The sequence below is a fragment of the Chenopodium album genome, chromosome 10 (assembly GCF_948465745.1).
Source record: "Chenopodium album chromosome 10, dcCheAlbu1.1, whole genome shotgun sequence".
Lineage (NCBI taxonomy): Eukaryota > Viridiplantae > Streptophyta > Magnoliopsida > Caryophyllales > Amaranthaceae > Chenopodium > Chenopodium album.
In genome coordinates, this window is record NC_137843.1 from 26755299 (window position 1) to 26770312 (window position 15014).

General features: G+C 38.6%; 1 protein-coding gene across 1 annotated transcript; it reads left to right on the forward strand.

The window, feature by feature from the left end:
• The first annotated feature begins 8909 nt into the window (after positions 1-8909).
• Positions 8910-12179, forward strand: LOC145565096 (uncharacterized). The gene is made up of 3 exons (XM_081625195.1): positions 8910-10228; positions 10349-11194; positions 11546-12179. Exons 1-3 carry the CDS (start codon positions 8910-8912, stop codon positions 12177-12179), a joined length of 2799 nt encoding a protein of 932 aa, XP_081481321.1.
• The last annotated feature ends 2835 nt before the right edge of the window (positions 12180-15014 follow it).

Genomic DNA, 15014 nt, shown 5'->3' on the forward strand with positions numbered 1-15014 from the left:
ATATGAAAATGTATGTGGTAAAATTGATGATATCGTTAAATACAAAGGTGTAAGTTTCACCACAAGTTTCATAATTTGTGATATACCAGTTCCCTATGATATCAAACTTGGTCAGCTCTGGATTTATCAATTTCATCCACTCGTGTTAGTTCAATCCCAAAAGACGCCAGCACAACTTCATGAATCTTTAACCTTCCATGATGGCCCTAAGATTTTAACCTTACGACCTGAATCTCCAAATGATAAAAACCCGCATCCAAAGGTTTCCACTATAGAACGATCCAAGGCCTCTCGCCAAGAAAACACTGTCCTCCGTTCTCGTCAAACTGGCCCTGAATTACTATATGATGTGCCTATCCATGAATCAATGTTTTCTCAAAATGTTTTCAAAACCTTAGACGCTTTTCACTCTTCCTCACGAAAAGGGAAAAACATCGAACATCACGATGTCGATCAAGGGCTCACCTTTACAGATAGCGATTTACCCCCTAATCACTATCATAATGAACCATTGCATATCACTCTCTGACACGGTTCAATTTATATCAATCACGTATTGGTTGACATCGGATCTGACGTTAATCTCTGTTCCTGAGAATACTTATACGAGCTGGGGTACAATGATTTACATATCACTTACCGCTCCATTTTTCTCTGAGGTTTTGACCAATTGCCAAGGGAAGTGACGGGGTCTATAGTCTTACCTTTGGTACATGAGAATATTCTATTCAACATAGAGTTTATGGTAGTGGATTTCCGACTCTCATGCAACTTGTTACTGGGAAGACCCTGGCTACATGGGTGTAAAGCAGTCTCATCTAGCTTACACCAGAAGCTAAAGATGAGAGCATCTTGGGGCATCATTACCATATGTGGTGACTATAGTAGGGATACCTATGAAGTGAAAGTTCATCTCAATATGGTGGTTGGGTAAACACCATAAAAACGGCATATCATTACACACAAAATGATGAGGTGGTTGCAATAAGGTGCCCGCCATTTGCAAAAAGAACAATATATTTTCCTATTCTGGAAAATGAACGGGACAAGCCGAACTGGATACCAAACAATGCAAAGGCTGATGATATCCGAAGGAGGTTTAATTGGCTTTATGACAAAGACATAGCAGTTCCTTGTGAAGGGGTTGAAACATCTGCAAACAAAGTGGCATCCCTACGAGAAATCATGGAACCTTACATCTTCCTCGACAACATCAATCCTTTTACAACGGAGTCGTGCTGGTAGTGTGTAAAGCATGGGCATCATGGATTTTGGATAAAGAAGATAACCCCTTATATGTTGCCAAACGGAAAGCTGCATGGGAGAAGCGACTTTTGACTGGGGAAGTAGATGCATGGTAGTAGTAGTCGTTACATTTCAGTAAAGTTTATTGTATTTTTTTTTGTGAACTACGAGCGACTTGATCCCTGAAAAAAAAATGAAAAATAAAAATAAATATAATAAAAAAATCTTGTAACAGGGTACGTAGGCAACTCACTTTGAGTGCAGTCGCAAAAATAAAATTATCTTGTTCTTATGTCAAACTACGACTGACCTGATTTCCTGAATCACGTTACACTCAGCACATTTTCACACTCAAGAATACGTATGCAGCCTTCGGGCCCGACCACTAATAGTTTGTTATTTTTGCAGGTCTTATTTATTATTATTTTTTTTACTTTCCTTCATGAGGTGGAAAGTAGATGGAAAAGAACATTAATTCATATTTATATAGTGAAACAATCGTAACAGTGAACTAAAATATACATAATACAAAGGTCAAAAAGGCCTTAATTTAATCTCAGCATATGGTGGAGCTTCAAACATCTCTGTTTGACCCCAAGTAAACCCTTGACAATGGTCGACAATGAGTCGGGCTCCTCGAAGCATGTCTTGAGGGGAGTGTCGAATACTAACTTCCCAACCACGAGAACGCATTAAGAGTAGAATGTCACATAACTTTTGCTCAATGTTTGCTGGGTAGACATCTAGTATAGCCATGGATGAGATGAAGCGATTGACGTCCAACATTACTTTTAATTGTTTCACTTCAAGAGAGCTAGCCTTTTGCAACCCATTTTGCAATAAACATAGCAAGAAAAAGGGAAAACTAGGCCCCCTAAGCCTTGAACCAAAACCAAACTTCCAAAAATCTCCTGGTTCTCGCAATGTATAACCACCCCTACATCCATATGAGCCATCTGATAAAGCAGCTAAGGATAGAGTATGAGGATTTTCACGTAACCAAGAAGTGGTTGACAATGCCCTAGTTAATCTGTCTATTATTATAAAAAGACTCCTTTAACCTAATGTCCATAAAGTCTCGGGGAGGTGAGATATATAATATCTCTTACGTGGAGGAAGTTTTTGAATGAAACTCTCCTTAGACTCTCGATAGTTGGAAGGACCACCCATCATCATTGTTAAATGATTATAGGTTATGAAATTTGACATACCCAGCCAAAGTTGATTAACATAGCTTTAAGGTGGACTTTTCCCTGCCCCTGGCGTGAGGAAGTTCCAGAATAGACACTACGAGGAGTATCGTAAACCGATATGGATATTGACCCCTCAGTCAATCGAGTGAGCAAAAAGAAACACGAATCACTCCATAAGAATAATGTTGATAGGAGAGAATTATGTCTTGAAAGAGTACATGACATTGTCATGCCTAAACTCTCGGTGACTTCCTACCCGATTGACGAATCAGAGATGAGTAAGAAAAAACAAGTAGGGAGATAAGTTTTAAGTAAAATGGAGATGTTACTTAGTATTTGACTTGTACAGTACCCACGAGCATCCCAAAAATAATAACGTAAGAGATGAGTACGTGGGGAGGTTAAAAGGGAAATGTGAGGATAGGTTTGGACTCTCTACGAATTCACTAGCAAAAGGGAGGTTTTGTTGACTTATGGTAGCTATGATAGCGTAAACTGAGTCTATAGGGAAGCGTAGAGACAGAGACAGGGCTAGCACCATAATATCTGCCACAAATAAGAAGATTGACTTTGGAGAACTATTTATCTCGAATACCTGGGGTGGACCAGTCACTAGTGTAAGTTTCACTAGAGGAACTGAAGGTGGGATAGCTGTAGAATTTTGATCATAAGGGAGAGAAAGGTTCGCGCTACAAAATTGAGATGGATGATCTTCTGGTCGTATTGAACTAAGAATCTCGTTACGTTCTCTCTCTTGTAATTCTTGGAGGGAAGAGCACGAAGTGTCAGAGAAGAACTGAATTAAATATCTAACGCGTGAGGCATTAGGATCCATAACTCGAATTTGAGCAAAGTGAGAAAAATCTCTAAAGAAAACACTTGAGATTTTAGAGTGAGAAGAAGTTTGGGTGAACAATCCTTATTCAAGTTTCAGGTTTTTATAAGCCAAGAACCAATGGTGTGTTCAACACACAAAGAATCTTCGTAGTAGGGTCCAAGTCATTTTTTGAAAAAAAAAACTTTCCTTTTTTTTTTAAAAAAAAAAAGAAGGGGTGTTCATTTCTTTTATAAATATTTTATATACTTTTTTAGCTTGTCGAAGAAGTTTTTGTAATGTTCCCTGTTTACCCAGGAAATCTACCTAGACCCGCACACGATCTAGGCTTGTCCGTCAAACCTGTTCTCATAGTTTACAATCAGATTCACTAGCCTTCTCACCGGGTCGTTCGACGCTAAGGGAAATTCATTCTCCACCACCAAGAGAAATGTATGAGATTCCTGGTTATGAAAGTTCGCTAAACCCTGATCCATCTAATGATCTTCGAGGAATGATGTGAGCTATCCTTAGTCGTCAAGATACCATGGAACAAACAATACAAAGTTTGTTAAGACAGAGTGCTAGTGCTCCTCCTCCTCACCATGATTCAAAGGTAGCTTCTCCATTGCATTTAGATGATGGAAACGGTGATAGAGAAGCTCCTACAAAGATCGAGGAAGATATTCTCAGGCTCAAGGAAGTACTGAAGGGTATGAACAAAGAGGAACCTTGGTTGGATATTCATGGTCTCACCTTATTCCCGAAAGCACGACTGCCATCTGGGTTTAAGATGCCGAATCTCACGAGATTCGATGGAACAGGAAGTCCCACTAATTTCTTGAAACTATACGTAGGGGCTATGAGTCCTTGGGGTGTTGATGAACCTTTAATGGCACAATTGTTTCAACAATATTTAGATGGGGCTGTTGCTCATTGGTTTCTTAATTTGGAAAATTCAAAGAAAACTTCATAGGCTGATATTGTGCGAAAATTTTCTAGCCAATACAGGTATAACGAAGAGATCGATGTAACAAGGAGGGATTTGGAGCCAATTTCCCAAAATCATAATGAAACGTTTTCTGCCTGCATCACTAGGTGGAGAAATAAGGTTGCAAAGATGATAAATAGGTCAAACGAAGAAGAACAGTTACAGATGATTATGAAGAATGACTCAATACCCTCAAAACCAACAAACTTGATACACAATATTGGCGTTGCTCCAACATTCCAACTCAAGCCACAAAGAAATTTTTTTCCATTGAACATGACATACACCCAAGCTTTCTCCAAATCAAAAAAGGCCAACCTTGTTCAACCTTTGAACCCAAGGCCACCTCCAAGAAACCCTCCTCCCAGTTATAACCCAAACCAACACTGTGAATTCCATCAAGGGCCTGGACATGACATTGAAAATTGCACAGCATTCAAGCACCATATTCAAGACTTAGTAGATGGAGGGAGGCTTTTAGTTGGGGCATCCTTTGATAAATTTTAAAATACACAACCAAGCATCACTGATAATCCTCTTCCCAATCATAAGCTTCTCGTCTCTATAACACCATCTCCACTTCTAGTAACCAGATTGATCCAACATTATTAATGGTTCGAAATGCCCCTCAAATGTATGAGATGCCATTATCCAAAAATTATGTGTGTGTTGTGTATGATCACTCCACTCAGCAAAAGGTCAAGCTTGTGCCGTGCAAGGGTTCTGATGTTATCTTCAATAAAGATCCGTTCTCTGATGTCTGCGCCACTATGGGTTATAATGGGGCATTTTGCTTAATAGATAATGACGAGGATGCTTTCTCGTTGTTGTCGATTGCTGAGAAAAACGCTGGGGCACACCTTAATATCCCTAGTAATCTTCGATGTCCGATCTACCTTGACGATCTTAGTGATGACGAAGATCTACATGTGGCTCATTTAACTCGCGCTGGTCGTCACTTTAAACCTTCATATCTTGAAGATGAGAACCCCGTGGAAGCCTTGAGAAAGAAAGAAAAAGACAAGGAATTAGCAGAAGAGAATAAGGAAGAAGATGATGCTATTAAGCGCATGAAGGAGGTTAATGCAAATATTTCTATATGGAAGTTATTGACCCATTCACAACCCCATCGGGCTGCCATTCTGAGACATCTCAATGAAGTTTCAATAGATCCATCCATAACACTGGATCAAATTGTAGGACTTATTCATGGGGCCGACTGAACTTTAATGTTTACCGACAATAATATCCCAGAGAGTGTCAACCATAATAACTCTTTGCACATAAATGTGAAATGCCATGGATGGATAATACCTCGGGTACTTATTGACAATGGTTCTGCCATCAACGTATATCCCTATCGAGTTATGACGAAGCTCGGTTATCAAAAAGAAGATTTGACACCTTCAAGCCAGGTTTTTAGGGCTTACGACAATTCCAAAAGAGATGTTTTGGGGTCAATTGAGTTACTTTTGGAATATGGGCCAGTGGCTAGAAATGTTGAATTTGTGGTAATTAACATTGAAGCGTGCTTTAACCTTCTACTAGGTAGACCTTGGCTTCATGAGAACAGGGCAGTAGCCTCTACCTTACACCAAAAGGTTAAGTTGCTCACGGATCATGGAGCAGTGACGCTCGTGGGTAATCCAGAAGTTATGAATGTTTCTAGTATTGGAAAATCGGTACTCTACTTAGATGAAGAAGAGGGCAGTCGATTGGATGGATTCACTATTCATAATACTGGATTTGATTTAATAAACTCATGGAAAGAAGAAGAAGAAACTGATGAAGACTTGGAGGAAGACGAAGAAACCGAGGAAGATCCGGAAGAAGAAGAAACTGAGGAAGATCCAGAAGAAGGGATTTAAGAAGATGACAATGACTTGAGGTTAATCCCCAAGAAGTTAGGGGTGGAACAAACTGGTCCAATGAAGACGAGAAAGAAGAAGAGCCTAAAACTCCAAAAGACAACGATCCTTGTTTTAGAGGAGAATCTTGGACAAGTAATTCTTTTAGACAGGGTCATGATGAGGGATCTAGGAAAAGATCTAAGGCCGATGATTTTGATTTGGACTTCGATATCCTGTGTTATAGAAGGTTAGTGTACCCGGAGGAGATGGTTCTTTTCCCTGACTACAAACATGAAGATCGTTGCCATAATCTCTCCCAGTCAATGGGTTGGGAGATCCCATCCTCCATTTATACAACTTTGTGAACACCTTATATCCCTTAAATGTTCCAGAAGAGCATTTTCCCATGTTGTTCAACAGAAGTCTGGGTGGACCTGCGTTATCTTGGTATTATACCTCAGGGGCAACAAGTAAAAGTTCTTGGGGAGAAATTGCTCAAGCATTCAGTGATTGGGCATTTGAGTTTCGACAGACTGACACTGAAAAACTAAAACTAGTGAATATGGAACAAAGTGACCGGGAATCATTTTCACATCTCTTTTCAAGATGTTCTTACATTCGGACTCAACTTCGTTTTCCCATTACTGATCGGGAGTTCATGTTGATATTACTAAGGAAGTTAAATGATTTTTATTATCGTCATATGGTCTCCATCAAATGCGCCGACCTCTTGCACATGGAGAGACATGGTTACGAAATTGATGCCTATCGACTAAAGGAAAGAAGGCCTAAGGTGCACCCTCAAGGTGAAAGGGCTAACAGGAGGATATTCACTCGAATCGACGAACCATTGAGTGTGGTGTACGATCGTTTGAGCAAAAAGGTATTCTTTGTGCAAAGAGCTATGTATATTCATTACCACCACATGGAACCGATATGAGACAATATTGCAGTTATTGTCATCAATATGGGCATAGAACAGATACTTGTTATGACCTTAAGTGTGCAATCCAGGATCTCATTGATCGCGGAATCATAACTCCAGCCCATCCCAAGTTTGACGCATTAGGGACGAACCCGGCACAACCACAGGCCTCTCAAACTGATTTGTTCCTTCAACTGCTCGAACAAGGTCGTATCAAGCCACTACCTCGTCGAGCAGGAGCTGATCTTGTTGGGCCAAATCTCAAAAAATATTGTCACTATCATCAGTTACATGGTCATGATACTAACGAATGTCACCCCCTTTGTTGGTGCATAAAGCGCACAACTGGAATTTCCTGCCTGAATCAGAAAGTGTCCATAAATGCCCTTTCCGTTTTGACGCGCAAAGACGATCCCACTCTTTTGATTGCTCGTCACTATTCGAAAAAGATATCTCAACAAGACTATGAGAAAGGTTTCTCCAGGACTATCGAAAACCCTGAAGCCTAAGGAATATCTCTACATTCGCAATCACTACAACAACATGATGATCTCTATCTTACCCTCTATTAAGAAGGATGAATAAGATGGGCAGTATGAACTTTGTAAACCGAGTTTTTTTTCTTTATATTTTTTTTGGTACAAAGAACTACGTATAGCTTGGTCCCCCAAAGCACTATTTCATGATTATACACAAAAATTGTACTTGCACGCACATTGTTATTAGGGTACGTAGGCAACTCTGATCGAGTGCAACTGTTTCAAAAAGAAAAATCTTTTTTTTTTCCATTATGAACTACGACGGGTCTGATTCTCCAAAAAAAAAAAAATAAAGAAGAGAAAACACAAAATTTGTCTGGAGATATGTAGGCAGCCTTATGGCACGACCCGAAATAATTGAAAGATTTTTGGAATGAACACCCCGCTAACTTATCTAACTTAACAGATGTCTTTTAAATGTTTACCGAAATCTCTTTTTCCCGGATGCATTTTTGCATTTATCGTTTAATTTTTTTATTTTTTTTTTAAAAAAAGGAGGAAATCCTGATCTCGAGTATGTATTGTTTAGGTATCCTGTGCCAACCAATGACCAACCAAATTCGAAAATCTACTCTACCCCCGGATTCCATTCAAGAAACCCAATATCTAATACCACAAACACTTACTAGAGGACTTCAATTGATGTTGAAAATGGGTTATGTTCTAGGAGCTGGTTTAGGACGGAATGGTGAAGGCATGAGGCACCCAATTTCAATAATTAATAAGCGAAATCGTCATGGCTTGGGTTTCGATGAAAAAATGAGTTCTAATGTTATGAAAAGGAAGTCTCTCACTTTGAATGGGCAATTTGTGTTATAAAACGACGCTGAGTCGTTTTATGAGTTTCCTGAACCTTGGTATGACTTGGATAAAAAGAAAATTCACATTGGGTTAGAAGTTTTCTTTGTAGAAGGAAGGAATGAAGAATCTATTAAAAAATGGTTTGATAAGAAATCGGTATTTAAGAAAGATATTGATTAGGCTGACCATCTAAAGCAAGGAGTTCTAAGAGGCTTGTTTTCACCAATTTCTGATTGCGAAGTTCGATTCGATCCCATTACTCCTATCACTCCAATAAGAACAAAAGTTGAAAACAATACCTGACCCAATACTCAAGAACAATTCCTTCCTTTCCCCGAACTATATCCTTTCAATCCTCTACCTAAGACGGTTATGAAACCAATAGCTCATCATCTAGCCAATCATCTATCCATACATTGCCTGATATCTCCTATCATGAAGATATCGAAGGAGTTGCTTGTAAACATATTTGCGTAAAAGAAATTGATCTTGATCATGATGCATTTTCTAATAATGAACTTTTTAATGAACCTAAATCATGCGTGACACCCATGGAAGAGTCTATAACTGTAAACATAGGCACGGGTAATGATGTAAAAGAAATCAAGATAGGATCGTCCCATTCCCTTGATGAACGAAATGCATTCATTATTTTACTTAAAGAATATGTGGATGTGTTTGCATGGTCTTATGCTGATATGCCTGGTGTCGATCGTAATATTGCTGAACATCGTATACCACTCTACCTCGATAGCAAGCCAAAGCAACAAAAGCTTCGTAGAATGAAACCAGAAGTTAGTCTCAAAGTTAAAGAAGAAATTCAAAAGCAGCTTGATGCCAACTTCATCAAACCAATCAAGCATCCAGAATGGCTGGCGAATGTGGTGGTAGTGCCCAAAAAAGATGGAAGGGTCAGAGTATGCATTGATTTTAGAGATTTAAATTCAGCATCACCAAAGGACTATTTTTCATTGCCCTACATTGGTGTTCTGGTTGATAGCACTACCGGACACGCCATGTTCTCATTCATGGACGGATTCTCAGGATACAATCAGATACTCATGTCAGAAGAGGACATGTCCAAAACTTCTTTCATTACCCCATGGGGAACCTTTTGTTATAGAGAAATGCCCTTCGGATTAAAGAATGCTGGGGCCACTTATCAACGGGCTGCAACGACGATTTTGCATGATCTCATTCATGATATTGTGGAGGTCTATGTTGATGACATGATTGTAAAAAGTCATGATCGTGAGACGCACATTGATGCTCTAAAATCATTCTTTGACAGAATTAGGAAATATAATCTAAGACTAAATCCTCAAAAATGTGTATTTGAAGTAACTTCGGGAAAACTTCTGGGCTTTGTTGTGAGTCAGGACGCAATTAAAGTCGATTCTAACAAGGTAAAGGCCATACAAGAGCTTCCTCCACCAAGAACGGAAAAGGAGATTCAGGGATTTCTTAGTAGAATCCAATATATTAGTAGGTTCATATCACAATTGACAACCCGGCGTGAACCTATATTCAAGTTACTTAAGAAAAATATTCCTACAAAATGGAATGACGAATGTCATGCTTCATTCAATTCAATAAAAGAATACCTCTCCAATCCTCCGATTTTAATGCTACCCAAGCCGGGGCAGCCCTTGATATTATATCTTACTATCACAGAAACAGCCATGGGAGCTCTTTTGGCACAATACCAAGAGGGTACAAGGAAGGAAATAGCTATCTACTACCTCAGCAAAAAGTTCCTTGAGTATGAAACTAGATACACTCCTTTGGAAAGATCTTGCATTGCCCTTATTTACGCAACGAAGAAGCTTCGACATTATCTGCAAGCGCACACTACTTATCTAGTTTTGAGGTTAGATCCAATCAAGTACATTTTTAAGAAGCAAATCTTGAGTGAAAGAATAGCAAGATGGCATGCGATATTGTCAGAATTTGACATTTAGTGTGTGAATCAAAAGTCTGTCAAATGGAGGGCTATATCTGAAGCTTTGGCTGATGGACCTACATCAGGTGATGAATTTGATGATGATTTTCCAAATGAACATATCTTCTGTCTTAGTACGTCACAATGGAAGATGTATTTCGACGGAGCCTCTAACAGGAGGGGCAATGGTGCAGGAATATTATTAATTGATCCCTATGGGGTACATATTCCGTTTGCTATGAAGCTTAGTTTCCCAATGATGAATAACACGGCTGAATATGAAGCTTGCATCTATGGAATCAAAGCAGCATTGGCAGCCGGCGCAAAACATCTTACGGTATACGGTGATTCTTATCTCATAATCTCCCAGACTATTAGAGCTTGGAAAGTTCGGGATGAAAGGATGCAAATGTACACGGAGTATCTTCAACAATTTATCCCATTCTTTGAAGAAATAGAGTTCAAAAATCTCCCTTGCGAGCAAAATAGCTTCACCGATGCTTTGGAAAATCTTGCAGTAAATTTGAATTGGGATGATGATGTAAAGGTACAGTCGGTGATGATTGTAGAAAACGAAAGTCCAGTGGTTAATTTTGAACCAACAATTGCTCTATTAACCCAAGAAGATAATGAGGATGCTTGGTATACTGATGTTAAGAAGTATTTAATCGATGGAGAATATCCTGAAGGAAGTCACAAGAAGGATCAGTTGGCTATTCAAAGGCTAGCTTCTCATTTCGCAAAAGGTTTGTTGTATCATAAAAGTTTCGATGGAAACTTGCAATTATGCATCGATGGGCAACAGACACAAAGGATCATGGAAGAAGTACATGGGGGAGAATGTGGGCCTCATATGAATGGAAGGATGCTTGCTCGGAAGATTCTTCGAGCAGGGTATTACTGGACCACTTTGGAAAGTGATTGCATCCATTTCGTACGAACATGCAAAAAATGTTAGCTATTTGCAAATCTTAATCATATGCCGCATGTTAGCCTGAATAATTTTACTTCGCCATGGCCCTTTTCCAGCTGGGACATAGATATCATTGGGCAAATATATCCGAAAGCTTCGAACGGGCATCAATATATATTGGTTGCTGTTGATTATTTTTCAAAATGGGTGGAGGCATCATCATGTTCAAAACTATGGGCAAAACAAGTTTCAAAATTTGTGATCAATAACAATATATGTCGGTATGGGGTACCTTTTGAAATTATCTCCGGCAAATGGTTCACAATTTGAAGGCCATCTCAAAGAAACCTTGAGAAGTACAAAATCAGGCATCATCAATCATCGCCATATCTTCCTCAAACCAATGGAGCTGTTGAAGCAGCTAACAAAACTATCAAGACGATAATCGCCAAGATGACGGATAGGGCTCGAGAATGGCCTGATAAACTGCCCTATGCACTGTGGGGATATAGAATTTCTATTCGAACGCCAACTGGGACTACTCCATATTCTTTGGTATATGGAATGGATCCACTTCTTCCAATCGAAACAGAGATCCAATCACTTCGCGTAATGAATGAAGGCGAGATATCTGAAGAACAATGGTTTAAAGAACGATATGATGAACTTTCTTTAGCAAGTGAACGATGGTTACAAGCCCTTCACAACATTCAACTTTATCAAAGACGCATTGCTTGGGCTTTTAATAAAAAGGTCAGGGAAAGGAATATACAAGAAGGAGATTTGGTACTTAAGGAAAATCAAGCACCGATTCATGATCCACGAGGAAAGTTCAAGCCAAATTGGTCTGGTCCATTTCTAGTCAAACATCTTACACCAGCAAGAGCAGTAAAATTGATGGATCTTGATGGAAATGAGTTTGTTCATTTCACCAACCTTGATCAGTTAAAAAAGTATTATGTTTGATTGGTACAGTGTTGTATTTGTGAGATTCGCAAAAAAAAAAAAAAAAAAAAAAAAAAAAAGACGTGAATTTCCTACTAGCTTTAGATAGGTATATGTGTATCATGTTAAAGTTTAAATTTCATTCATGTTTTCATTGCATGCTTAAGGGTCATGTAGAAATATTTATTATTATTAAAAGATCATGATCAAGTCGATACTTAACAAAATATGATTACAACAAACAAACAGTTTTTTTTATTAATCAAACATAACACAAACTCCCTCGCTTTTTGGCGAGTTTACAACCTTTTTTTTTTTTAAAAAAAAAAACCACGTACACCATACCCGAAAGACCAATGCCTTCGAATAGGATTTCTTCTTTTGGAATTAAAAATACACAAACAAGGGAGACACAAGTACAAGTATTGAAATACAATAAGGAAATCCTTCTAAGGATTTGTTTAAGCATCACCCTCTAGGTCCTCCGACAACCATGTTGCATGTGTAAGACACGGTTGGAACCTCACCTTTAAGAACTGGAAATGCTGGGAGCATTCGCGCAAATTTCCATACACGAGATGATGCCCTAAGATCTTCCACATTACCAATTTCATAGGTGGTACAAGGTACCACTGGGAGCTCATGGAGTTCAAGGAGTCGTTGGAGTTGGCCCGCTTGTCTCAAGAATCTCCAAGGAAGATAGAAGATGACGCGACACAATCCTAGAAGTTGAACACCTCTGCGCCTGCTAGTGCTAATTGTTATGGAATCTATGTTGAGAAACGAAATGATCCATTCCACATCAGCTTCGGCAAAGAGGTATGTCCATGCACCAAGGTTACAACATTGACGGAATATAGGAAAAAAACCTCTCTCCCGAATATGTCGGGTTTGGTAAGGAATTCAAATTGGTGGTCTAGACAGCTTGAATTTCTCACATAACCAGAGTTGAAGCACAATTGGACACCCTTTGACGAAACCTCCTGGATTTTGTTTCAGATGGTCAAGCCCCATCATAAGCTCCCCTAGGATAAGAGGCCCTAAACGGTTCCCTGACTTGATCTGTGACAACAAAGAAAGGCAGCGAAACGTGACAGGAAAATAATGATTCCTTGAGTAAGACAAGGCCAAGCAATAAAAGGATGCAAGATCTTTCTTGGCACTTTTGGAAATTTTCATTGTTGGGAAATTCCCAATGAGATAAAGAGAAAGTTTCAAGGAAGTTCTCTAACATTAAAATATCAAGCAGGCGATAATTGCTTTCCATATTTAATGGTATACCTAGCAAATCTCTCATGACCGCATCTGTTGCCCTTGGGTCAGCAAGAGTAATCACACGGCCTCATTTATGAAGACCTAATAAACCCTCCACTTCTTCCAGAAGAGGAGTCATTTCCTTCTCTCCAAAGCGAAAAACATGGTGTTCTTCATCCCAAAATTCAACAGCAGCGTGAATCATATCATATCGAGGTTGAATAGCTAGGAGTGGGGTGATGGTTCTAGTAAAGACACTAGTATAAGGGGAAAGGCAATGTGGAGAAATATTTTCTACCACCCCTTTTAGTTGGAGCTTTCTAGCTCCACTGATTTCATTGATTTCCTGATACATTGCATTCATTTTTCTTAGAAAAAGAGGAGAGAAGAAGTAAGACTTGAAAAGCTTAGAAGAAGAAGGAAGGAAGTGGTTTGGTGAGGAATGAATGAACATCACCTCCCTTTATATAGGGGTGGTGGTGATAATGGTGCCAGGAAGAAAAGGCCAAAAGAATTTGCTTTTCCGAAAACTCAGTAAAAATAAACCACCTGATGTTTTTGCATCCGAAATCCATAGACTATGTTATGTTCTTTCAAGAATGATTGTTATTTCCCTCAAACTCATGCAATTTGGAATTTTGATCTTTGCCTAGAGGACCCAATAAACATCCGTCTAAATTAAACTAGTGCAAGGTTAAGCCAGTTTTTTCAACTGCACCCAAGCCAACATTTATGTTGCAATTAAGTGAGAATTTCACTCTATTTTTTAAGCCAGTTTTTCAACTACACCCAAGCCAACATTTGTGTTGCAATTGAGTGAGAATTTCACCCTATTTTTAAGCCGATTTTTTAACTGCACCCAAGCCAACATTTGTGTTGCAATTGAGTGAGAATTTCACTCTATTTTACAGCCAGTTTTTCAACTACACCCAAGCCAATATTTGTGTTGCAATTGAGTGAGAATTTCACTCTATTTTTTAGCCAGTTTTTCAACTGCACCTAAGCCAATGTTTAAATGAAAGTCAATTAGGATTTTCCTCCCTTTTTCAGAAACATTACATCGAAATTTTGTGTCTTTTCTCAAACATTGATTATCGTTTTATTTAAACTCAATCAATGTGGGGCAATCTGTAGACACCAAATTTTGATCCTACTTTTGTAATTATCATTATTATTATCTTTTATTATTATAGTTATTGTTTTTTTTAAATAATTATTATTATTTTGCTAAATATTTTTATAAACTTAATGACGTTTAAAACGAAGAAAACGAGAAATGATAATGATTTTTATTCATAATTCCCAAAATACATGTTACAATTTGTACTTCTAAAACTACTAAATTACAAAATATTGAAGTCCAGCTAACACCGCATGTATTTTTACCTTACTCTATCGAAGTAATTTCCGGGCTTTACTTGTGGATTAACAAGTAAATTAATGCATCCATTAGGAGGACCACTAGCCCCACAACGTATATGAAGTACACCCGTATCATCCTCATATCTTCCTCAAAGGTGAAGACAGGTTGATCTTCCTGGTCATCTTGAAACATGATGGCCGAAATTAATAGTGGTTTTGTTTGGTTTTCTTTTTTTTTTT